Source organism: Epinephelus lanceolatus, chromosome 16, assembly GCF_041903045.1.
Source record: "Epinephelus lanceolatus isolate andai-2023 chromosome 16, ASM4190304v1, whole genome shotgun sequence".
Taxonomy (NCBI): domain Eukaryota; kingdom Metazoa; phylum Chordata; class Actinopteri; order Perciformes; family Serranidae; genus Epinephelus; species Epinephelus lanceolatus.
Window position 1 is genome coordinate 31,350,027 of NC_135749.1, and position 25,932 is coordinate 31,375,958.

Below are 25,932 nucleotides of genomic sequence, written 5' to 3' on the forward strand. Positions count from 1 at the left end.
AATGTTTGTTTTTGAACCTTGCAAGGCCACTGCTGACATAGAATCAACTGTCATGAAATTTAAAAATTTTAACGCCCCCTAAACAACTCCTGCCTCACACATCCACCCCTCCCCTCACGCCTCTGCCCCACCTCTCAGCCTCTTCCCCACTTTTTCAGCATTTTTCAAAATGATGCAGTGGGTGGAGTTACGCTCAGACATAGGGATAAAGTTACAGTTTAAAAAGGTCCTCACCTGGAAAACCTCCTCATCGAGCAGACGGGCTCCAAAGACTGTAATGCCATTGGTGTCAACCTCTGCGTTGTTGCCACGGGGCAAGGGGCGGGTCATCTTCTTCTTGCAGTCCAGCAGCAGTGTCACATTTTTCTTTGAAACAGAGATAGCGATGCGATGCCACCTAGAGATGAGGAAGAGGAACAGAAGACGAATAAATGTGTACTGTGACTACAAGCCATTTTAAAAACCCTCTTATCATATACACTCCCACCAACACTCACACACACTTAACACTCCCAACCCGTCACACCCCCATGACCCCATCATCTCAACCAGTCACAGACTGGTTGTTGCTGGTTACTGACTTGCCATCAGCCAGGTTGACGCCTTTGAACAGTGGGTAGTCCTCAGGGGCTGGCTTGCCATTCTGGTCCTCGTAGAGGAAAACAGGTGAGCGTCCCATTTCAATGCCCAGCTGCTGGATGCCCTGCTCACTGTAAATGGAGAGGAGGAAGGCCTGGAGACCAGCCTGGGCCTTAACCAGAGCCATGATGGAGAAGTTCTCTGGGAATCGACCTATTGAAGATGGAAAGGAGGGATGGGAGGAGAGAGACAATGAGAAAAGGTAAGACCAAGAGTCATTTCAAGACTGGCTTGTGGGTATTCTAGGACAAGAAAAAGTAATGGAGAAGGGAGGCAAAGAAAAGCTGCACTATAAGTTGACTGACGTGCACCAGAGGATTTATTTATGATGGAAAAGAAGGGAGGCTGGAGAGAAAGTGAAGGTGAATAAAGACAAAACTAATCGAATAAGTTTCAAGTAGGACAGCCAAGTTGTGGCTGGGGAAGTAAGACAAAAAAATAAAGAAGTAGTGCAGGATGAGAGATGGATAAAAGCTGTGAAAATGACACCAATGATGAGCTTAAAGTGATTAAAGTAAGAGATCTGTATCAGGATCAACTGATTACAGAATATCACAATATATAAAGCTGGCATAGATGATGAGGACACATAATAACAGTTGGGCACAGCTAGTGGAGGAAAGCTAAACCTTAGAAAATGAGTTGAAAATCAGCTTTGTCTTTTGAGGATTTCTTCACAACCACATAAGTGCTACTTTCTCTTTACACTCCTCACTCCAGGGTGTCAGACAGTATTCTTAAGTTAATTTGTTATGGCTCTCACACAAAGTTTGACTCAGCTCCTGCACTGCAACACATAATTATACTTTATATCCGTGAGCAATCTAGCATGGGGCACCACTGCCTAGCTTAACTCCTGAGAGCTCCATTTAAAATACAACCAAACAAAGGCAACAATAACTAGCAACCTGCAACTCTAATTATAGGTTTCTGCACTTTGGAGTTCAGCATAGATATATTAAATATTAAGCACATCCCAGGTGTACTGTGGTGCTGGTATCACACAGGAATGTTAAGAAGTCTGGGAAAAAAAACAATACATATATATAGATTTTTTATTTATATTCAAGAAGTTTTGTGGTTAGGAACAGGTTCTGTACCTAAATAAAACTCAAATACATATACTAAAATTTGAGACACTATCAGACCTATGACATTAACTTGAGCACAGCTTGAGCACAGCTTGAACCTGAGGAAAAAACAGTTCTAACAATAAATAGATTTTTAAAAATGTCATTATAGTATACTAAGAAGTAACATGCATAGCCTACAATTTGTTCTCTTTTTTTCTTTAAAGGATACTTACATGCTTGTTTATGGCCATACCAACCTGAATACGCCTGATCTTGTGTATTGTACACCTTTTACTAACTGCATTGGCAATATTGTAGCTAATTATGGCAAAAAAGTTAAATTTGAAGATTAAAGAGGAAGCAATAAGAAATAACAAAGCCCAACTATTCAATCAAGTGCTTTGGTGTAAAACAATTTTGTAAACCAAAATAATTATGGCATTGTTTGAATTCAATATTAAAGACCCACTGCAATGAAAATCAAGTTTTTAACCTTCACAAGTCTGTCTGGTGTTCTTAAAATGCTACAAGATATGTCAATAGCAATATTAGCAGTAAACACCATGGCTGAGCATTTTCACTGTGTAACTGCAGTGTACCAGTGACAGCCTCAAAAACACAGATTCAGACTTCCAGGTTTTCATACATCACAAACCTGGCTTTCCATCAGCATAACGGCTACAACGAGGGTTATCAGAGGAGAAGCCATGCTACATATCAGTATTTTACAAGCTAAGTGTCATGTTCATTTCAACTTGCTAGTGATTGGGAACAAGGTTTTCTAACATTTGCTGTTTGATAATGTCAAGCCGAAGGCTCATGTTATCTATCACCATTTACAAGCAGGGGTTTGTGTGTTTGATGAGCAGAGTCAACAGTGAGCCAGCATGCTCAAGCCGCAGGCCAGGAACTGAGGCGCTGAGCTCAACAACCTGATGTCCTGTCCTGCTGAAGCCTACCTGAGAAGAGCTGCTTGGTGGGGGCAGAGATCTGGGCCTTCTTGGTGATGCGGTAAGCATGGTCGGGGCTGCTGGAGCGACGGGATGTGCAGAAACCGGGGACTTTCTTCACGCCCTCAGGGAGAGAGGGAACCTGCAGAGCCCGCAACACATCCACCGGGTCTGAGGAAGAGAGGAAGGAAAGTGTCGTTACATTTGCATTTATTTTTTTTTTAACAAACAACTCATTAGAAAAGTTGCCCTGTTTGACACAGCAGCTCAATGCAATAAATAAACATGTGAAATGTCAAAGCTGAAACTTCCAGATTGTTACATCTGTAAATCAATATGGGTGTCACAATACATCGATGTGAATCGATATATCAATTCAATTATCAACGATCCATTATTATCGATGCAAAGTGAAAACATTGATATAGGTACATCATCATCTTTAAGATACACCTTTTTTTTTGATTTTGTGACATGGCACATCTGTGTCACCAAGCAGACCTTCCTAAACATTCCAACAGTGCTAGTGGCTTAATGCCAGGCAGACAATGGCAAGCAGCCAAAAACAAGACCATGTGGATATTTAATGACATCATCCCATATCAGTTGCAGGCCCTTAAATTTAATTGGATCGAAATCGTATTGAAGCAGATTTTGTAATATTAACAAATATCGCATTGTCATTCAAAGGATTGCCATAATATCATAGCGTGATGAAAGTTGTGATTTAGACCCCTATAAATTACACACACTCACTAATTTCTGTGTCTGCAATGCTTTCAAACCAAAGATACAATATTTAACTCTGAGTTCAGCTTTCTCTGGACAGAACACCTCACTCTCTGGTTTTCATTTTTCACTTTAAGTAGATGTAGAGGTGCGTGTACAGGTTATGCAGATAAGAACTGTTATGTCTGTTATTAATTACGCTACAACAGGCTTAAACATTTTATGTCATTCTCTCCAACAGCTTTTCAGATGGCTGATCATCCTATAGGCTGTATAGAAATCATGTGAAGTAGACCTATTAAAGCTCACACCTTTACTTGTGCAATGTTGCTAAATCCAAAATAGAGGACGGTTTTATCTTTCATTGTGATTCTTTGCAGCTGCAGAGACTTAACTTTGCCATGAGGATCAAAAAACTTAATCTTGCAAGTAATCTTAAATGTTCTTGCAGCACTAATGCGATATAGGAGCAGGTACAGGGGGCGTCCACAATGGCTGCCACTGTACATTTAGGTATATTGTAAGAAAGGAAGCACTGTGTTTGAGCACATTGGCCACTGTCCAAGCCACGTATATGAACCACTGCAGGGCAGGTACAGTAAAGCTCAGTTTAAATCAGAGCGGAGACAGTGCCCTCTATTCTGCTCACATTTATCAAGCAACTGAAACAAGTGGCTGTTGACGTGATAGAGTCAAATGAATAGTTGTGTGAGGGTACACACGCAGTTTCATATGACACACACACAAAAATTGCAGGTGTATATGCCGCACACACTAGACATACAGTATACATTCTAACATCACACAAACACATACACAGGAATGCACACACACAAACACTGTACCATCACCAGTCTCTCATCCTGTCTCCACTTTCACACACTGAGGCCAACCAGTCTGTTTCTCCACCCTCAGTCTGCACTGTGGTTTATCATGTTGGCTTTCTCACATTGCTCAAAGGCACTATGTCAGTTTGTGCGCTTCAGTCTGAAAAGCAAGGCTCTAAATTTGGGATTCCCTTTATGAACCCTTCAGACAAAAGACATTTTGGATAAAAGCAACCACATTACTTAAGTTATAAGCAGCAACACTACAAATACAGGAGGAAAATCAAAGTCACATTCAGAGCTCTCTCTCTCTCTCTCTATGTGTGTATATATATATATATATATATATATATATATATATATACATAAAATTTAATGTGCTCATGCCCTCTCAACTTTTACTGTTTTGGAGACAAACACTTTGAATTAACTGAAAAGCTAAAACATAATTTACAGTTAGTTTGACATTTATGCCAGCGCTTATTTCAACACAGTAGGCATTAAATCCTAGAAAAGGCGGATATCTAATTACTCACACGAGCTGACTTGCACCGTCTTGCTATGAATCGAGAATTTCTACGAGAATTGCTCAGTCTTGCTGTATACTGTACTGTGTACTGTATAGCTTTATCAGCTACATGTTCAAGTCATGCTTAGTGAGATAACTGGTTGTTCAAAAATTGGTTATTTGATGTGTTTCTGGTGAAATGTTCATTTTTGTTCACCAAGAAGATTCCTTTGATGTAACTTCTCCCAAAGATGCTGAGTACTGTGTGCTGTGTACCCTGCTGTCTAACTCATGATAGAATGACAAATATGCATGGCACAATTTCTGCCAAGGCTTCAAAACAGAAGGCATGCGTACACGTTGGAAATATTTTGCAGCCTGAGAACCAAAATCATATGTAATTATAAAGTCTACCTTAGACAGTTACAATATCTCCATGGGGCCCTATGGTTTTGAAGTGAGGTACCTATAAAGTTAGAGTCTTCAACAACACCCAGTGTTCACATTTTCCTGAACTGTTATCCTCCCTCAGTCTTGGCTAGCATCCTGTGCTTGAGGTGCACCAGAGAGCTAACTTTGCTGTTAACAGCCAATTAAAGTCAGTTACAGCCAGCCCTGCTGTGGCACTTCTCAAAATAAATTTATAGTGGCAGTGATGCATTGCTTGTGTAAAAACGACAGCTCTGATGAAAAGATAACAACCAAGCCCTCTTGCCATGCAGCCTTTGAAGTTGTTTTCATTTTTCATTCAACAGCTACATTAATAAACTGTAATTTACAGGCACTTTTAGAGGCATCTTTTTTATGCAGAAGTCATGCACCCCTCAGCATGTTTAAAGTACAACAGAGCATATCACAGCATGGCACCAACTCTGACACAATAAGGGAGCCCATCACCACTTAGACCACTGGTACAGTAAGGAGCTGTGTTGTGCAAAGCAACCGAAACTGCAGGTGCATGCACATTAACATTAATCTGCCAGCTCTTGTCAAACATATAAAGCCAAAACAGACATGCATGAATGTGACAACCTTGTACCACTGCATTATAAAGCCACCTTCATGTGAAGCCACTTATGATGCTTTATATTGGATTCTAATGTGAAGTTTCCTTGTGTTTTTCCTAAAAATCACACTGATCCCATCAGTGGTAACTGTGTTTAGGTGACACCCAGTGTTTTAGAGTTAACAGTTAGTCAAACAGGCCCACAGATGGTAATATTTATTCAGACAGACCAAATGGTGCGTTAATATTGCTTCTGGGTGTCTAGACCACAGTCCATTAACGTCACTCTACACCAGAGGGAGAAAGGTGGAGAGGAGGGAGGATAAGAGGAAGAAATTGAATAAGAAGGAAAAGGCTGTATAAGCAATACGTAAGGAGGAGTTCAGTTGAGTGGTATTGTGATGCTACATTAACCATCCAAAACATAAACTTCCTTAAAAACCAGCTGCTATAAGGGGGATATGAACAGAGATTAGTTAGTGAAAGTGGAAAATTGAGACAGGTGAAAACAGAAATGAAAACACATGGAGAGAAAGCAATGAACACTGAGACAGATGAAAGTGGAATATTCTGGTTCCTCATTTAAAAGTCAATACTTTTTTCCAGTCCTTAACATCTTGAGATTTTTATAAGTATGTTAGTCCATGACATGTTATGTTATCTTCAATAATAAACAAAAACAAAACAAAAAACAGGAAGATTCATACATGGACATGGTTTCATGCTTTTTAAGACTTTGTAGCTTTGAGCTGTCTTTGACCTGCAACAATTAATCGATCAGTTGTCAACTATTAATCGTCAACTAATCTGATAATGCATTCATCGGTCTGAGTAATTTCTCAGGAAAGGAAAATTAAAATTCTCTGATTCCAGCTTCTTAAATGTAAATATTTTGTGGTTACTTTACTCCTCTGTGACAGTATATTGAATATATTTAGCTTGGGGACAAAAAAGACATTTGAAGACTTCATCTTGGGCTTAGGGAAACACAAACATTTTTTGTGGACATTTTATAGACAAAACAACTAACCGATTAATCAAGAAAATAATCAACAGATTAATCAACAATGAAAATTGTTAGCTGCAGCCTTATTAGTTTACAGATTTTCAAACTTTTTAGACTTTCTAAGACCTGAGAGGGGACATTGATTTTTTTTCCACCATACTTTTCAAGACTTTTGCACATCTGCGCAGGAATGCTGGGAATGAGAAAGAGGTAGAGGTAGGAGAAAAGGGAGGGCAATGAGAGGGAGAGGAAAGGAGAAGTTCAGGCAAAGGTGGATTGTGTGTTTTGGGGGGGGGGTCAGGCAGTGACAGTAGACAGCATGGTTCTGTGATGGCAGGACACTGGATCAAATTGCAGCCCGAGCTACCCCCAGTACGCTCAGTACAATGTGGCGCTCTGTTCCCCGCTGCCTGCCCAGCTCACATCTGCAGCCGGGGCCCTTCCTGCCTGGAGGACCACAATCACGACAAAAACACACCCACAAAAATAACACCTGGGGCCACAGAGGTACACGCTCACACAGCCTGGGCAGGGGAAACTGCACCAACACCTTGTGAGACGAAGGATGGCAAATATGAAACTAGACAAGGTAGAAAAACAGAAAGCCAGGGGGAACAACCTCTTACTCTTTACTTTCTTTCTTCTCCCTCTGCCTGCTCCATCAGTCTTTCTTACCATAAACGCTCACAGATGGCCGCTGCCTTTTGATGTAAAGGCAGGACAATTACACTGTTGTCATTAAGACAGGAAACAGGGCTCCCTGTCACGTGAGAGCAGTTACAACCGGTGCTGTAGGTAAAGATTACAGTAGCCTGTACAGTTATCCCTACTGACAGCTGCACAGGGGGGCCAGAGAGAGACCCACCCCTCTCTCTCGCTATCTGAAGCTCAGACTGAGCTCAGATTAAACAAACAAGTGCTGAACAAATATATACCAAAATTCTGCCCTATATTGCCTATTCCTTGCAAAAATTTCTTAAACATATTTTAGTACACTGTGTGGCTGGAAGACAACATTTTTTGTTGTAAAATGCAGGTGGAAAAAACTGATCAAATGGTAAAACTAAGCTGTATAAAGCAAATACAAAGCAAGATTTTGTTACCGCGTTGCCTGTTTGTCACCGAAATTGTTTTCAGAAACACATTTTAGCTTATCATTATCTTATTTGAGATTGTTTGTTACCGGCCAGCCCCCATATTGTTTCCTGTGTTGCACGTCTGGGTTTGCATTGCGTCACCCACAAGCGGTAGCGTTTATTTGTTGATGCGGTGCAGTGCATTCTGGTAGTTGTAGGTTCTCTAAGTCTTGAGCAAACTCAAATGCTACAGCCCTTTTCCTCTGCTTTCTCAGGTCAGGTAGCACTAATTTCAAAAGTATTTGCATCTTTCTACTGCATAGACAGTCCAGTTTTATGAAAATACAATCTTTCCAGCAGTGAAATACTTCTTTAATTCAATATAATATTTTTCTCGCATACTGTATCTTGTATAAATACCCCTGATATTTCCTTTCAGAATCTTTGGTTACTATTATTATTTAAAAAAAATAAAAATAAAAATAGGCCTATTTATTTTAACAGGTTAAAAGCTAAACTAAAATAAAGTCTGGGTGTGCAGCCATATCTAAGTCAGAAATCTTGTCTGTTAAAAAAAAAAAGTCTTTCCAGTGGTTAAAAGCAGCTATCAGTACAGTTACACTATATTGCTGATGCTCAATAAATACCTCATATCCCCAGAATACCAACACATCAGAAATTAAAAAAACACAGGACTGACTTTACTGAACCTCGAATAAATTCTTACGTAATTTGAATCAGATCTGCCCAAGTGTTTAATCCTTTCATTGAGTCAGTATATAAATAACTGAAACTGGTGTAAAATCATCTGAAATAATGATATGGTGTTTGGTGTATAGTGGAGCAATGTACCATGGGGTGAATATACAGGTGCCCCAGAGCTGAACAATCCTATCACTGTAATACTCTAACCCACTCCGCTCCACACATCCACAACTGACCAAACATACAGACCACTAGCTTAATACAACCTGATAGAAAACATATGTGATACCCTGGTTGGTAGTCACACTGTGAAATAAGGTGGGTTGCAAAAACTGTAATAGTTTTCAGCAGTGTGCCTGTGTTACTGCAGTTCACCTCAGCTGCCACTAGATGGAGCTGAAACAGATTTAATTAACTTGGTGACAGGCAACACTGTTAACAGAGTGTACAGTCTGTTGAAGGGCTGGAACCGCATGATGCTGCACACACACACACACACACACACACACACACATAGGTGTTTACATGTAGATACACAATGCAAACAGACATGCTCGCAGGAGTGAGGGATAAACAATGCTTACAATTACTGAACAAGTAACTATGAAGCAGAGTCTGTACACTCTGTCAGCTAACAACGAAGTCAAGTAAACGACTTGACTCACAGAAAACACACACCTCCTCTGTCTGAATCGAAGCACCTGAACACACAGTTTAGACCCTGTATACACCTGACACATCAGAATCAGAGCCACTGGTCAAGAGCGTTGTACTGTAAATGAATTCAGCTCGTTTGGTTTCTCATTAAGCCATCATGAAACACTGAACAGCTCCAAATGATTATATAACAGGAATAAGGGACTCCAATGAGGGGTAGTATATAATTATCATATCCCATCCATCCATTTTTTACTCATTCTTTGGGCTGATGGCAATACCAGCAGGCATTGAGTCAGAGGCAAGGTACACCATGGACAGCTCAGGGTGAAAAAATAAATCAAAATACAATCCTGGGTGATCTAAATATCATGCATATGCCTTTAAGTTGAAAACTGAGTAAATTCCATGCACAGACACAGCCATAAAGTCAGCCCTCTGAGCCTTGGGTCATACTATCATGCAGACTTGTGTGAGGTTCACTTCAGAGGAAAACCTTTATTTCCTTTCTGAGGCTTTCTGTCTTGGATGCTGTGTGTAACAATTTCAGTGTGTGTATATGTGAGCATGCCCTTTCCTCTTTTGGTACAGCTGTGCCAAATACCAGGCACACACTCCAGCTGACACCTTGACCCGTCACCTCTCACCTTTACACAACAACCACATTGTTAGACAGACCAAGAGGGACGTGTGATACTAACCACAGATTAACACACACGGACGCACAAATTCATCTATACGCCAACTTTCTGTCTTAATATTTGAGTCTCTGTGCATTTCTAAGAATACACAAAGGTGACAGTTTTTTCAGAGGCCTGAGATGATGAAATAATGAACATAAGATCTCCAAAATGGCATCATACAAAAAGCTAAATATAAAACCAATTTCAAAATCAAAAAGCGTAAACAAAACCCCAGTTGTTTCTCAATCACTAGTGGTGTCCCCATCCATCTAGCTGACCATGACGGCTCAGCGTATAAGCTGCTGCAGGTTATAATTTTCAACATGATGCTCTGTAGTTACGATTTATTTATAATGCCTTGCGTAAACAGACAGAAAACCCAGTATGAGTAACCATGCAGTAAAACAGGGGGTTGTTAGACTTTACATTATTTATATGGTATAAAATGAGGTGTGTCAGTGTGGTGTTGATTATTATGTAGATGTCATGCCATGTGACTGTCTGGCCAGCTGCTCTGAAAGGAAAAAGGCAAACACAGAACTGTTCTTTGTGTTATATATATACTATAGGTAAATCCTGACTGAGGTGTGAGAGGAAAGGGAATTGGGAGCGTATTAATGACAGTGAGGTGATCCTGCCATCACTAATGTTTTAATGAATTCCCCAATAACACCAGAGGACTCAATAGTAAGATGAAAATGAGATCATCATAAAAGAACAAGAAGAGAATGATGTTAGAAGTGTACAATTCAAATCTGAAAGTTAAAATCAGTCATATAATTCAATAATAATAATGGTAATGGGTAACACTTTATTATAATCATCATTAATAACTGGTAAATTAACAGTTAATTAAACTTTAGTTAGTAATTATGTGCAACTGACGATTGTAATACCTTATGGCCAATAAAATAATGTTTCTAAATGCTTTACAAACCATTTGGTAATCATTTACAAATTATTTATATATAAAATATAGATATATTTAACTGATATATAAATATGTAATATACAAAATTTAAAATATGTGCAATAATAAACTGTTAACAAAAATTATGGCATTACATCATTAATTATCATTCCATTATTTGTTAACAGTAAAGTAACTATTAACTAAAGTTTCATTAACAAATAATTTACCATTTATTAATGATGGTTATTATAAACTGTTACCACAACTTGCAGGCAGCAGGGTTACTGATGAATTTATGGGCCGTTTTGGGCCTTTTCTCACAACATTATTATGCATTGAGGAGCAAAAAGATACAGAAATTCTGGCAAGTTAATCTAAGAGGGGAAAAAATGACTGAATAGAAACCTCTGTTGTCCCCACATCACAACGCAATATGAACAGCAGGTTGCAGATATGTTTTCCACAAGATCAGAGAACTTGACTGACATTAAAAAGTCTAAAGTTTGCTGAAAGTCTGTAAGTTGTTTATACTGGTTTGGGGAAACTTTTGGAGAGGACACATAACTAAAGGAAAAGTGGAGCATTATTCATCTCAAGGTGAAGCTAAACATTAATGCACATACTATGGGCTGTAAACACCAAAGGGGGACCAAGAAGTTGATTGGATAGTATGAATAACCAGACCAAATACAAACCTTTATCTAAGAACTTCTCTACAACAAGAGTATTCTTTTTGCTGCTAACAAGATCACAAAATACTGTTCCTTTTAACTATCTACACCTGCCTCTTTCAGCACTAATTTTAGAACATCAGTACTAATGAATCCCACAGTCCATGTGATTTTATCCGTCACTATGGGGCAGTGCCAACACTTACTGTGCTGCAGCTTTATGTGGTTTTTTTCATTCCCTCCATTGAGGAACTGCTGCCAGCATATGGCCAAGTCCTCTACTGTCCCCTGTGTACCATTTTGTGGTCTGTGCCAGTCTGTGTGTGCTGCGTTGAGGCTGCCAACGTGTATCATGTTGAAGTCTCCTGTGGTTTCAGGGCTGCAGGCCACAGTCTTAGTTTGGACCTGAGGGTGGATACTGACACCACAAGGCCCTCATGGGACCACAGGGCCCTGACCAGGAGACAGTCAGTGGTTCCCTGTACCGTACTATCACATAGGACAGACAGTCAGCCAGGGCACAAATTAGAAACCTGCCTTGGGCCCATTGATGTGTCTGTGCTGAATGGTCAGTCTTCAGAGCTCAGCTCTGACAGCACTTAGATTCCAAAACTTTTAAGTCCAAAAACACAGTCTTCATATATAAGATAAAGCATGTGTGTGCTCATGCATATTAAACATAATCTATAAATAATATTCTAAAACATGTAATAAAAACGTGGGTCATTTGAGGAATAGTTTAAAAAAAAAATTTGCAGCATGTAAACCCTTGAATCTCCATACCACTAATGTGTTGGTTTACTCCCAACAAACTTAGATTTGGGATTGTGCACTGCACAGGCAACATCTTAAATAACAGTGACCAGCTGTGTCTGAATACCTACATTTAACTCAGAGTCTAGCCAGAGGTGACAAGTCAGACTTATAATAAATATATGTGTAACAGCAGCAGGCCAGTGTCACAAATAATCATCATTGCTGTCTACAGTGAAACCTTTTCAGTGTGAAAATCCCCACATCAGAAATCTACGCTATATTCTGGGAACCTTTATGGGTGCAATTTAGCTGGAAAAACAAGTGTGACAAGATGGTGCACAAAAAGCACTGCAGAGGGGTGTTACGTATCTGGATCTTACCAAAGCACTCTACACTAATTATGAACCCAATATAGTTCAATATATATGCAAAATCAAATGTCTAAAAACTTCACTATATTGTATAAATTTGAATAACACAGATACTTAATGCTAGAAATCCTGTTCTTCAGTTTTTGTTCCACCACTAATGTTGCCAACACTGATCCATTAGTGTCGACTGCATTTGGTAACTAAAATGATTAAGACATATCTGAAGATTAACTGAGTAAAGTCGGGTTGGTATTTACTTGCAGAAAGCAACGATTGTGTTGCTTTAGTTGCCAAATACAGATTTCCTTTTTTGTGTTTCACTGCCTCCTTCCCAATGCAAACTGGGATAGGCTCTGCTTGTGGGCTTGCTCAGAAAAAAACCCCAGTCGTATGCTACTCATATAGAATGCTGCAGGATTGAATCCTTAGGTTTTTTTTTTTTTTTTTTTGGATATATTTTTTGGGGCATTTTGCCTTTAATGGACAGGATAGCAAGTGTGAAAGGGGGAGAGAGAGAGGGGATGACATGCAGCAAAGGGCCACAGACTGGGGTCGAACCCGGGCCGCTGCGGCAACAGCCTTGTACATGGGGCGTCTGCTCTACCCACTAAGCCACTTACACCCCAGAGTCAATAGGTTTTTGTATAGTTTTTTGGTTAGATTCCTGAAATAAGGTCTTTGGTTACCACAAGTTTGATAGACTTCCAAGTTTTGTTCAGTTATGTCAGTAAATACTCCACTCAAGTACTTAAAGCTTTTAGGTGTCTTAAAAATGGTGGTTTCTAATTAGTGGCTAAATGAGACTAAAAGTCTCACAAAGTTTCTTTGTGGTGATGTAGATGAAGTCATGCGATCCTGGTATAATTTGTTTATAGCCTAACGTTAGCTTTTTACTTCTGGTGATTGCATTTATGCTTTAAAAAACATAAAAGTGGTGTTCATTTATGAAGATTATCTTGCAGAGCAAAACATATGAGTATCAAAAACGTTTGTTTGCCTTAGATCTGATTTTCTGCAATAATCCAAAAGCTAATAGGAAAATCCCGTAGACTTTTTAATGAGGGAACCAAGGGGACGCTAACTTCCATGTTGGCCTACAAAAAAACAACAACAACAAAAAAAAACACGTCATCTCTGCAGTACTGGAAAATGAAGGGTTACTGTAGTAGGCCATTTCAAATAGTCCCAGATAAGTTATGAAATTCCACAGAGACAGGTAAGTTTTTTCCTGTGATCAACACCTTTATTTTTAATTTAAATTTTAAATCTACTCTGTCTTCTTTTATATAATGGACTTAAAAGGAAACACTTTTAACAGGCTGAAAGCAGCATCCCTGCCTACAGCAATCAGACTGTACAATACAGAACCGAATGAAACAAAAGATAAATAGCTGAAGTTTCTGGGGTTCTTTTTTTCTACATTGTTGTTTTTATGACATTTAAAATGTAACCATGATTGTATGTAAGTGTATGATGTATGATGAGTACGAGTATGAATGTATGGGTGCACATGTCTATACATTTGTCTATTTTTTATTATGTAAAATCAAATATAGATATTTCTATTTCAGTGAATGTAAATTCTGCATCTATTTAGTTGTTAACTGTGTGCATGAATGTTTATAATCTCTAACTCAAACTTTTTGCTCATCTCAGTCTAAGGAAAACAACTATGTTAAACCAACATTAAAAACTATTTTCAAAAGGATAAACTGTGCTAATGTCTGGAAAAGAGATGTACATTCACATTACATGCAAAAGCGCACAGCTGGTCTCCGCACACTCCTACACCGACTTCCTAGAAGCTGCAAAATAACAGTGACTAGGAATAGCATCCTATATAGATGGCCTGTCATTATAAAGTTGGCACACTCTCCTGCCGTCCTTGTACATCTTCTGCTCAAACAGAATGCCTTGGAGGAACGACGCCTAACTATCCACACACACTAACCACTAAATCATCACCTATGAAACCAAGAAAGAAGGAAGAGCTATCTTCTGCTCACTGTGTTCCCTAAAGTCTGCAGTGCTCATGTGGTTTTGTCTGAGAAAGGATTTTTACAAGTTCCCAGTTTGAGGGGATGTCATGGTTTGGGACTGGGACCTCAGAAATGTTCATATGTATCTCAGCTTAACTTCTCTGTGTTCTAGTTTTACAACTCCAGTCTGGGTCTTATCTGTTCATGCATAAATGATGCAACTTTGCATCTGAGTGTGGTTGTGAGGGTCTCTAGCATACAGTCAGTCTCCTGGCCAGAAAGACACCTGCCCCCCTAAACAGTCCTGGTATGTGGCTCTGAAATGGAAATTTTTGCAGACTTCAAAGCAGCTTCTCTGTAAGAGACAGAGTCACACAGAGAAGCGTAAAATACAGAAAGAAAATCCCACAGTAATGTCAATAATGTAAGTTCCCATTCAAACGAATCTATTTTAAAATTATCAGTTATCTACCGGTGTTCACTTATTCAGCTGTTTCAAGTTTAATTGTCTGTAAAATGGTGGAAATTAAGACATGCTAACTAAAAAAAACCAGGCCACTTTGATACGAGGGAACTCTCTGCCCTGTACATAGTGTCCCAGGCAGCCTGTTCTCCCAGGTTGTGTTCCACCACCAACGTAGCAATCTTACATTACACATGGTTAAGTTTAGGGTTGAGCTACAGTATGACTGTGGTTTGTCAATCTTGGCAAAAGAGGCAGGATTTAAATGGGACTTGAATGGGACTAAGCTCTGCCTGTGACGTTAAGCTCAGGGCAAAAAAGTCTCTTACCCAGTTGAAAGCACCTGACACCTCTGTGAATCACTTTGGCACCATCATTTTTCTGCAACAACTAAATCTAATTTTGCAGAGGAAAGGTGAGTCACAAAGTCAACGGCCACTTCCTACCTACCAAATTACTTGATGACTATATCAAAAAGAAAAGCAAAATCTTATTGGTGGCAGTTCATAGCTCTTCATCCTAGTGTTATGATGATGATGGCTGCTGATAAATATGAGCAACAGTCACATCTGATGGAGATAAGGCACCTGACTAGCCAGCACAACCCATTGCCTATCATTACAACAAGGCATGGATAAAAAAGGAAGAAGGAAGGAGTGTGAATATGGATCATATGAGCCACAAGAGCCCATTGGAAAATGATGACAAAGCAGAGGAAAAATCAAAGGGACAAGGTTAAAGCTGCCCCAGTGGGTCACATGTGACAAACAGAAGTCTGAAATACCACACACTTCCATACAGTCACAGGAATGAGCTGTCAAAAGCCTGCTCTGCCACCACATATAGTAGCTCCATTCAGCAGCAGAGAGGGGGAGAGAGAGAAAGCGAGTGAGAGAGCGGGGTTAAGTTATGTTTAGCCAAACTGAGACAGACTGCCCTTTGAGGAACCCTCTCTGCTTTGAAATGAGGTTGAGGAACATCCATGTCAAGAAAATACTGCCCTCTGATTTTCTCCTCCTTTGAACAAAACTCGGCTTTCATTCCTTTCTCGGCACACTGCTCTCTGGGTCCCTCATCCATCCCTCTTTCTTTTTTCTAGTCCTCGTTCTCCCAGGGAAGACAGAATAAACATGAAAGATTGTGACCGCTTTCTTCTCTTAATCGGTTTTGCACTGCTTGGGTGGGGCGCTGTCATACTTTACACTAACATCTGCGCTGTTGCGCCACACTGCGCGCACAGGAACGCGCACACAGACGCACCGCGCACGCAGTGGTCGAGCGCCTAGCCAATTCTGCGCATGATCTATTGTGTGCGCAGGGACGCTACATGCACACGCACGCAAAAAAAATGCGTCACCCTGACATTATCACAGGATTCCATGATTAAAAAACTTTTTCTACAAGCAAACGAAAACCTCTGCGCGCACAGCGGCCCAATGAGCATCAATTAAGATGAGAAATACAGCCTGCACGAGGTGTTGCACACAGGGGCATATTCACACAGATGTGGCATACATTTCCACACCCTGAACTGGGAAAAAACATCCATAGCTTACAGACACATATACACAAACAGAACTGTACAAGGCGCACATAGACACGGAGACACTGAACGCTTTCACTCCCAAACCCCTGTGACCGAGGTGCTCCGCCGCATAATAACCTATTCATAAAAAGCAAAAATGTCTCAGTCTTCCGCCTCCAAAATACACACGGGAGACGACGGGAAGGTGCAATCGCCTCTTGCAATCTGAAATTGGAAACGGGGCCAAAGAATACACTGAAGGGGGGCAATTTATGGTACAAAACCCCCCTTGGTCCGTAAGCTGTCCCCTCCAGAAGAATAAAGAGCCATTGATCCGTCTGTCCGCAGAAACTTCTGAAGCAAATTTATTTCTCAAAAAGCTTTGTGTAAACTAAACATGCTTTCGTGTTTCTGATCAAAATCTGCATGGTGTTTCTCACCCAGAGCAGTTCGCTTTTAATTAGTCTTAATAATAATTATCATATAACAAATGCTGGAAAAAATATTTTCCAACCAGCCTAACGTCCCCTTCAAACGAAAATCATAAAATCATAATCTAAAAAAGGTTCATTAAAACCTACAACACATATTCAAACATCACAATTTTAAGTCATTGTTGTTGCAGTTAAAAACCATTAATGCATTAGTCTTTCATTTCATTTATTTCCATGGTGTGTCGTGGGCCATTCCGCATCAAAAGTCTTCAATCAGATCTGAACTGATCTGGATTCAGGTGGATCAATGGATTCTCTGTGTCAAAAATAACTGAAGTCAACTAGCGGTCCGTCATGGAACTGCAGCACATACAGATCATTCCTTTTAGACGAACTAATATAAAACTGCGGAGTGAAGCGACAGGACAAGAACGTAAAACCTTAAAGTAAAATAACACTGATAATTTCCGACTGGGAAAATGTTCGCAATCAAACCCTAATGTCTAAACCATTCTTGTTAATATGAATGTACATACCCCTGTTATTACTATTAAAACTACTGAAAACGGTGAGCGTTGTTCTACAAGGGGAAAAAACGCAAAATCAACTTTCCATGGGCTTATTGTCACATCCTACAAACTGGATGCAGAAATCCCTCCTTCAACCAGAGACAGTGATGGATGGACTGGTGCACAGGCTGAACTGGTAAACACTCAGCCAACCTAACACAGTTCCTGCTGGCAGTCTGTATCCACTGTCCTGTTTACGCACAGGCCAACGTCCAGTTACAATACAGAAAAAAATGATCTTGCAAATTTAATAAACTGGATGTTTAGTCGACAAACGTTCCCAAAAGCTACTGAAGCAGCTCTGCACCGTCCTACCCCATGCCCCCCTGCGGATGAAGGCAGCAGAGGTGCGTAAATTGAGCACCAGCTTGCCAAACCTGAACGGTATTCTTGGTAATGATATTAAGTTTATCGGAATATAAATAGGAAAAGTCAAAATCAAGCTGTTCAAAATGAGGGGAAAAAACACCTGGGTGCCTGAAATATTTGAGCTCAGCGGCTATTTGCAAAACTTGAGATGACACCTGCTGCATGCAAGCCGAGAGAGGTAGACAGCCAAGGAAGTGATGTCCGAACAAGCGACAAAAACTTTTACGTAAAACACAATAATGCATGTGTATGTTTTCCTGCAGAAAAAGAAAGTAATAGGCTTTTATAACGTCTCTACGCTTGGTTGGTCCTGGCCGTGCGTAACATCCATTATCGGACAAGGTATGTTAACGGTGGCGAGATTTCAGCTTCACCATAAGAAATCTTTTGCCAGTGTATAGTCGCAAATAAACGAAAAGGGGGCATCAACGTCATTGTTCTCCTCGATTGTTTCTATGGAAGGGTCTTTAAGAGACACAGCGCATAAAACGTCATTATCACTATCAGACGCTCAGATTTTCCTTTCATCACTTAATCGTGGTGCTCAAATAACTTCTGACAGTTACCAAATGGTTGGTAGCATGGTCCAGTCACATGAGGCCTTTAGCAATCAGAGAGAGCTGCTTTAGGGATTTGTTTTAATGCAGAAATTAAGTCAATCTTCTAAATGTGCAGCTATGGACCCCTAAAACCCCCAAAAGAATTACATATTTGGATCCGTTGTGGGGCATCACATTTTTTGTGGAAAACTCTGAAGACGCACGTCAGGTGCGCAAGTGTCCCATACTGGATGAGGTACGCATTTATTACGCACGGTAAATCAAGGTAGACAGCGAAAAATGAAGAGGTTTAAAACAATGGAAAACATTAAAGGTGGCCAGATAATCAGACCAAGTTCCGTTTAAAACGCACAATAAACACCATAACTATTAATAAGAGAAACCGTCTTACCTGCCCGAACCACGGTCGTTTGGCACACGGCTAGGGCCACCGTTACCAAGGCGAATGATGAGAAGTCCATGCGCCATGGTCTCCGTTTCTTGCGGAAAGGACAATCTCCAGTATCCATAGTGTTGTAGTTTGCCGGCCTGGGTGAGCTGTAAATGTAGGATATGGTGGAAGTTATCCTCTCACAGAAAGCCAGCCGACGACAGGGACCCGACTGAACCTTCTACGAGGCAACAGACAAAAAGGCACGCCTCTGGAGACGTCTCTACCTCTCTCCCGGACTCTCCTTAATGAGTTACCTATGTCTGTCTATCGTAATGCACAAAACCTAAACACTAAAGGGGGTTTGGGGTAAATAAATATATTTTATTTTAACGTTTAACCCCTTAGTGCTAAAGCCCCATTGAGTCAGACTGGGTACGAGTACCCAAAGTGGAGAGAGCAGCAGAGAGAGACTTGGAATCACGCTCTCTCTCTCTCTCCCTTCTCCCTCTTTCCCTCTTTCCTTCTTTACTTACACACTTACTCCCACGAAGAGTGAGAGCGTGTGTGTATGTGTATGTGTGTGCGGAGAGAGAGAGAGAGAGAGAGAGAGAGAGAGAGAGAGAGAGAGAGAGAGAGAGAGGGTGGTAAAGTGGGAGAGAAAGGGCATGCGTAATTGCGCCCTCGGCGTACGTAGATTTACGTGTATACGGATAAGCGCCTGAGAGTGAGAAGTGAACGTTTTTAATGAAAGGCGGACACAAATATTTCACCTCAAACTCAACACTTACGTCTGTCTTAAAAACTGTGAGTTAGGGGTTTAATGTTGTTCACTGGAAGCACGGCAGTCAGTGAAACCCTTTTTCTGTCTCTGGTTCTCTCTAAACAATCCCAATTCTCTGAGAAGGGCGGGCAATGAAATTTTCTTTACCTTTTCTACTTCCTACTTGCTTGACTTTGGCATGAAAAGGCTGGCTTTATAAACCATGAAGAACCGTTCAGGTAAATAAGACAACAGGGCCACTCACTGCTCTCTGCCAGCACAGTAGAGTGAATGTTGGGTCAGCCAATCAGGCTTCTGTCCGCGCTACTCACCACGCCCCTTAGAACCAATCCGCGAGATCTCTTCTCCCTCTGATTGGTCAGCCCCACGTGGCCTTGTTTTGCAGCAGCAGCTCGGGTGCGCATGGGGAGAGAAAAAGAGAGGGAGAGACAGAGAGAAAATCATGTGTAAATTTGTAATGAACTTGTCCCTGCAAAGTCTGAGTCAACTTCTGTTAGTCATCTATCTTTCTTTTTTTTTTTTGTAGGTCCTAAATTACTCATGGCCAAAACGAAGTGAAATAATTTACATCGATCAGCCAAAACAAAATCTAGGGATGAAGCCAATAACATTAATCATCTTGTTACAACACAATGTTCTGCTGGAAAACCTGGGGTTCTGGCAATCACCCACCCAAACACTGAGACCAAGTAACCCCCCCTCATGGCAACAGCACTCTCACTTGGTAGAGTACCCCCCAGCAGGACAATGGACCCTGCCACTCATGCCATGGGAATGACCCAGGGAACGTGACAAAGAGCTCAAGGTATCAACCTGGGCTCTAAAACTCCCAGATCCCAATCTGATCCAGCATTTGAGGGACATTTCGGTGCCTAAGAGGTACCCCTGTTCCACAATAGGGCCTCCTTCAACTGTACTTGACTCTGACCTGTTGGACTTGATCCTGACCTGATGAGGCATAGACACAGGACCTCAGGGTGTCTGGCACCAGCACATCCCACAGATGCTTGATTGGAATGGAATCTGGGGGATCTGGAAGCCAGGTCGACACGTTGAACATTTTGTCAGATTTCTCAAGCCAATCCTGAGCAGTCTTTGCAGTGTGACATGGTGCATTGTCCTGTTGGGGGTGCCCATGCCATCGGGGAGTGTTGTTGCCTTGAAGGGTGTACTTGGTCTGCAGGAGTGTTTGGGTGACTGGAGTGTGTCAGGCAGCATTTATGAATGCCAGGATCTAAGGTTTCCCAGCACAACATTGTAATGACTGACTGGGTCTCAAGCCAAAGTTGTCGAATACCGGAATGAGAATGTGTTGCAACAACATGATCAATACTATTCACGTTGTCTGTCAGTGGTTTTATTGTTGTGGTTGATCAGTGTATACTGAAGGAGTGGTGTTCTGGAAGGAAAGAGTCAATACCAAGAAACACCAAAGATCTTTTGGTAGCTTATGGTGGAACAACACCTTACATTAGTTTTTCCAGTCCACTGAAAGTCCAGTAACCAAGCACCACTCAGGTTTAGATCAGACTGACCATTCCATCAAATCATCCATGCCAAGACCTCTGCCTTCACCTGCTGCCCAGCTGGCAATGCATCTCACCCCTACAACTTGCAGGTAATGGATCCCCATTGTCATTGTCAACAAGACCAAAACCAATAATATGTTTGTCAGTCAGTCAGTAATTTCTGAATTTCCTCCACAGCTGAGCTCTGTTTCTTTTTTTTGCAAATGTTAGTCAAATGGGAATAATTGGGGAAAACCACCACACATCCTTTATGGATAAAAAAAATGCAGCCATACAAGATACTGAACTCAATTCCAACAACACAGTAAACTATTATCTCAAAAATTATAAGTGTCAACAAGAACTGAACATTATAAGCTTCACAAAGGTGATATTTACTGTAAGATTATTGCATTACACAGCATGAACAGTTTATTGTGATAGTCTGCCATCCTACTGTATGTATGAAGCATATGTGGTTTTGTCATATCTGTAAGAGAATACATAAATGTCCAAAACAATATGAACACCAAATGTTTTGCCAAGTAAAGTTTCAGGACACTTATTCAGTTTGCTACTGGGATGATATGAAACCACTGGGTCATAAACTTTAAACTTTAGTTTCTCAAAGAGACATCCCTTTCATAATTTCAAAGCACTTTCATATCCACACCTGTCATAAACAGTCAGAAGCATCTCCTATATTTCAAAGCTTTTCCCCATGCCCAGCCGTCTGCCTTGTAAATGTTTCTATAGTCACAAAGCCCATGGTTAGTCACTTTCTTTGAATGCAGACTCCATGTGCAGAGAGTAGTAATTAACCGTAATTATCCCTTGATGCTCTATAGCACTCACTCCTTCTCACTACCCCTCCACTCCCACCCCCCAATTTCTGTCTGATGCTCTGAGGGGAAGGAGGGGAGTGTGTTTGCAATGTGTTTGCATTCTGTGGTATTTCCATAACTCCCATCACTATCATTCTCTCAAAGGGCTTAGTAGAAATAGAAAAAACTGTTACAACAGAAAAGAGTCCTTTACCTTACATTAAATAAAAAACAGAATATTCTGATGACAGGCACGTTACAGACAGACTTTTAAGCAAAAAGCAACTAACTCAGAAGTCTATGTCAATACTGCATTGTTGCAATTTTCTTTTGTAGTTCTGCTAATATTTTACTTTAAATAGAAAATAGATCTCTAAGGATTTAGAAATAATGCAAATGTATTAGTTACCCAAGATGACCTTCTATGAGACTTACAAAGAGTTAGATTCTGATTATTATTCATAACATTAAAAATAAGATTTCAAAAGGGAGAAATCAAGTTTTATAAATGTAAACTGTGATTTAAAACTGAAACAAATAAGATTTAAACATTTTAATATATAATATTTGATTATTGTCATATAAAATAACAAGAATCCATAGGGGTAGAATCAGACCTGTAGATGATATTCTGGAAGCTTCATCAGAATTTTAAAAAGATGCATTTTTTTTTTCATTTGCCTATTTCAACTGTTTAATCGTGTTTTTGATGAATGAAGTCATTTTAGTTTTTAAAATGACTTTTAGTGGTGAGTTTTAGTGTCTGCATGCTGTTTTCAAAGCTTTTCTATCTTGACAGGAGAGAGATTTTAAGTGAAACCCTAAAATTTGTTGATTTGTAATTTGTTGATGTAAAGAAGCACGATATCTTGCTTACTGGCAGCTTAATCTTTTACACTGGTTTAACTATAGAACTGTGTATACCACATGCATGGATTCTCTCCAGGTTTCTGCCAGTGCCAGGTACTTTTCTTGTGGGATTTTTTTTTTTGGACCCATGGGCTCATAAGATGCCCGACTCCACCACCTCTGTTCCTAGAATACATGTCTACCGGATGCTAAATTTTAGACCAAAAAAACAGACATGCTTAAAGTACGATGGTCATGTTTTTATCTCTGCAAGTGGTATTGTGCTGTCCATGAGTTTGCATGCAAGGCCGCCAAAAAAGGAAAACTGTACTGCCGTCTCAAACTATAGGGTGAGCTTTGATGTACTTAGAATGAGAAGGAGCGGCCGTTGTGTGATCACTCTCTGAAACCATCAACTAAGCTGCTGCATCTAGCAATTATCCATCAGGAATCATGAGGAACATAAGGCTAGGGTGGTTTTTATACCTATATATTACTATACAAGAGCCAGAGGGAAAATATAGAATTTCATGTTTTCCGATGTAGAAGAAAACCATAGATTTCTTTGCAAAAAAAAAACCCCAAAAACAAATGAGGATAGAGGTTGAAAGAGTAGCAGCAAAGCTGAAAAAAAATAATCAGAAAGCAGGGAGTAATGAACCAAATATTTGAGCATTTAATTCAATAAAATGAGCATAACCATATAAACCCACAATTTGTCATTTACTTGAATGCCTAGTTCAAGTTATTTTCCTCCGTTTGTACACACTGAGCAGTTATTTTCACTATTCATACTAAATCAGAAAGTCCAGGAAATGCTCCCTCACTGTGGCAGCCCTGGGTTTTTATTTTGGCTTCCTGTGCACAGTGGAGCGAGTGTTTTTGGAGACTGTCTGGTTCTGGCCTCCTTATGCTCTGTAAGTAGATGCCACATGTCGTAAAAAGAGACACCCCAAGAGACATCTGTGGTATGTGTTTGTGTTAGACTTTGCATGTATGTGCATGTGCAATATCTATTTATCATATCTGTCATGATCATTTTCTTTTATGTAAAGCACTTTGTGTGGCATTTTATGCATTGACTGTGCAATAGAAATTATTTTTATTATCATCCTTAGAGTTGGTCACAGTTTCTCTTAAAAAGATCAACAAGCGGGTGTGGTGAGTCTTTCTTTTTTCTTTCCTTCTATTTGTGCTTAAAGAATTTCATGTGTGTGATTTTCAATAGAAAGCTTTAATGTCCAGTTTTCATTTAACCAACCATAACACTGTTAAACCACTGAAGCGGCAGTTCCTAAGTGCTTCTACCCTTTAAGTGTCATTTAATGTGAAGCAGCTGTATCTGACATATCACTTTTGATTTAGAAATATTGACCATAATCACCTCAAGTGGGATACCAATTCTGGAATCACTCTATATATTTTCACAAGGAAAATAATGCAACGAAAGGGGTCAGGCTGTTATGCTATCATTCAGTGACTGCATATGTAAAGAAAATATGAAAGTTCTTACTCATGTAAGTGCAGGTATTTTAGTTTTGTTTTAATATTTCCACATAACTTCAGTGTAATATTTATGATCAAATACTCCTCTTTCTCCTGACATCCAAACTAAGGCTGTATGTGTCCAGATCTTAAAGCAGGTTCACGACAGGTGCTTCAGCAGGTGCCTACTTGTTCTCAGTCTGATCCTGTGGCCTGCTTCCATTTGCTTTGACGTGTTGTGCGCACCTGTAGCTGACATGACACGATGAAGATTCAGTCTAGACATTTGGAGTTTGGACAGCAAACTGGAGGAAACATAAAAACACAGACAGCAGTAGTAGTGTTCAAAAGAGGTATAGTTGTGTTGAGCCAGCTACTAAATACAAGAAATACACTTTTGTTTTTGCACTGCAGGTCTGAATATTGAAAAAGTTTTGGTCTTGACAAAGTACCAGTAAAGTCTTGAATTGTGGAGGAAGAAAAAGTGTCTGTTGCACACTTTAAACACAGATTATCACAGCACCGGGTTGCATAGCGTAAAATTGCCAAATAGTGTTGTGTGAACTACAGGGCAACAGTGAGACCTGCTTCCACAGACATTTGGCCACCTAAAGACGGCCTGAGCGGCATCAAATGCTGTCTAGTCTCGGCCCATTCACCAGAATTAAATGTTGGCATTGTATGTTTCGGCAAACCACATATACAGTACAGGCCAAAAGTTTGGACACACCTTCTCATTCAATGCGTTTTCTTTATTTTCATGACTATTTACATTGTAGATTCTCACTGAAGGCATCAAAACTATGAATGAACACATGTGGAGTTATGTACTTAACAAAAAAAGGTGAAATAACTGAAAACATGTTTTATATTCTAGTTTCTTCAAAATAGCCACCCTTTGCTCTGATTACTGCTTTGTACACTCTTGGCATTCTCTCCATGAGCTTCAAGAGGTAGTCACCTGAAATGGTTTTCCAACAGTCTTGAAGGAGTTCCCAGAGGTGTTTAGCACTTGTTGGCCCCTTTGCCTTCACTCTGCGGTCCAGCTCACCCCAAACCATCTGGATTGGGTTCAGGTCCGGTGACTGTGGAGGCCAGGTCATCTGCCGCAGCACTCCATCACTCTCCTTCTTGGTCAAATAGCCCTTACACAGCCTGGAGGTGTGTTTGGGGTCATTGTCCTGTTGAAAAATAAATGATCGTCCAACTAAACGCAAACCGGATGGGATGGCATGTCGCTGCAGGATGCTGTGGTAGCCATGCTGGTTCAGTGTGCCTTCAATTTTGAATAAATCCCCAACAGTGTCACCAGCAAAACACCCCCACACCATCACACCTCCTCTTCCATGCTTCACAGTGGGAACCAGGCATGTGGAATCCATCCGTTCACCTTTTCTGCGTCTCACAAAGACACGGCGGTTGGAACCAAAGATCTCAAATTTGGACTCATCAGACCAAAGCACAGATTTTCAGTGGATTAATGTCCATTCCTTGTGTTTCTTGGCCCAAACAAATCTCTTCTGCTTGTTGCCTCTCCTTAGCAGTGGTTTCCTAGCAGCTATTTAACCATGAAGGCCTGATTGGCGCAGTCTCCTCTTAACAGTTGTTCTAGAGATGGGTCTGCTGCTAGAACTCTGTGTGGC

The 25,932-nt window shown here is 40.4% G+C and overlaps 1 protein-coding gene across 6 annotated transcripts in view; it reads right to left on the minus strand.

The window, feature by feature from the left end:
- The window catches only part of col11a2 (collagen, type XI, alpha 2), a 63,082-nt gene extending 43,013 nt beyond the window's left edge, over positions 1-20,069 (minus strand). For 5 of the 6 annotated variants that reach the window (XM_033636770.2, XM_033636769.2, XM_033636767.2 and 2 more), the window contains exons 1-4: positions 18,861-19,370; positions 2,672-2,833; positions 582-792; positions 235-397 (exon numbers count right to left, since the gene is read on the minus strand). In XM_033636770.2, the coding sequence (XP_033492661.1) occupies positions 235-397; positions 582-792; positions 2,672-2,833; positions 18,861-18,978 (654 nt within the window). In that variant the 5' untranslated portion in view covers positions 18,979-19,370. Of the gene's footprint in view, positions 1-234; positions 398-581; positions 793-2,671; positions 2,834-18,860; positions 19,371-19,934 lie in introns of those variants that run through there. The other variant, XM_033636766.2, reaches the window with a different exon arrangement.
- Between the last annotated feature and the right edge of the window lie 5,863 nt (positions 20,070-25,932).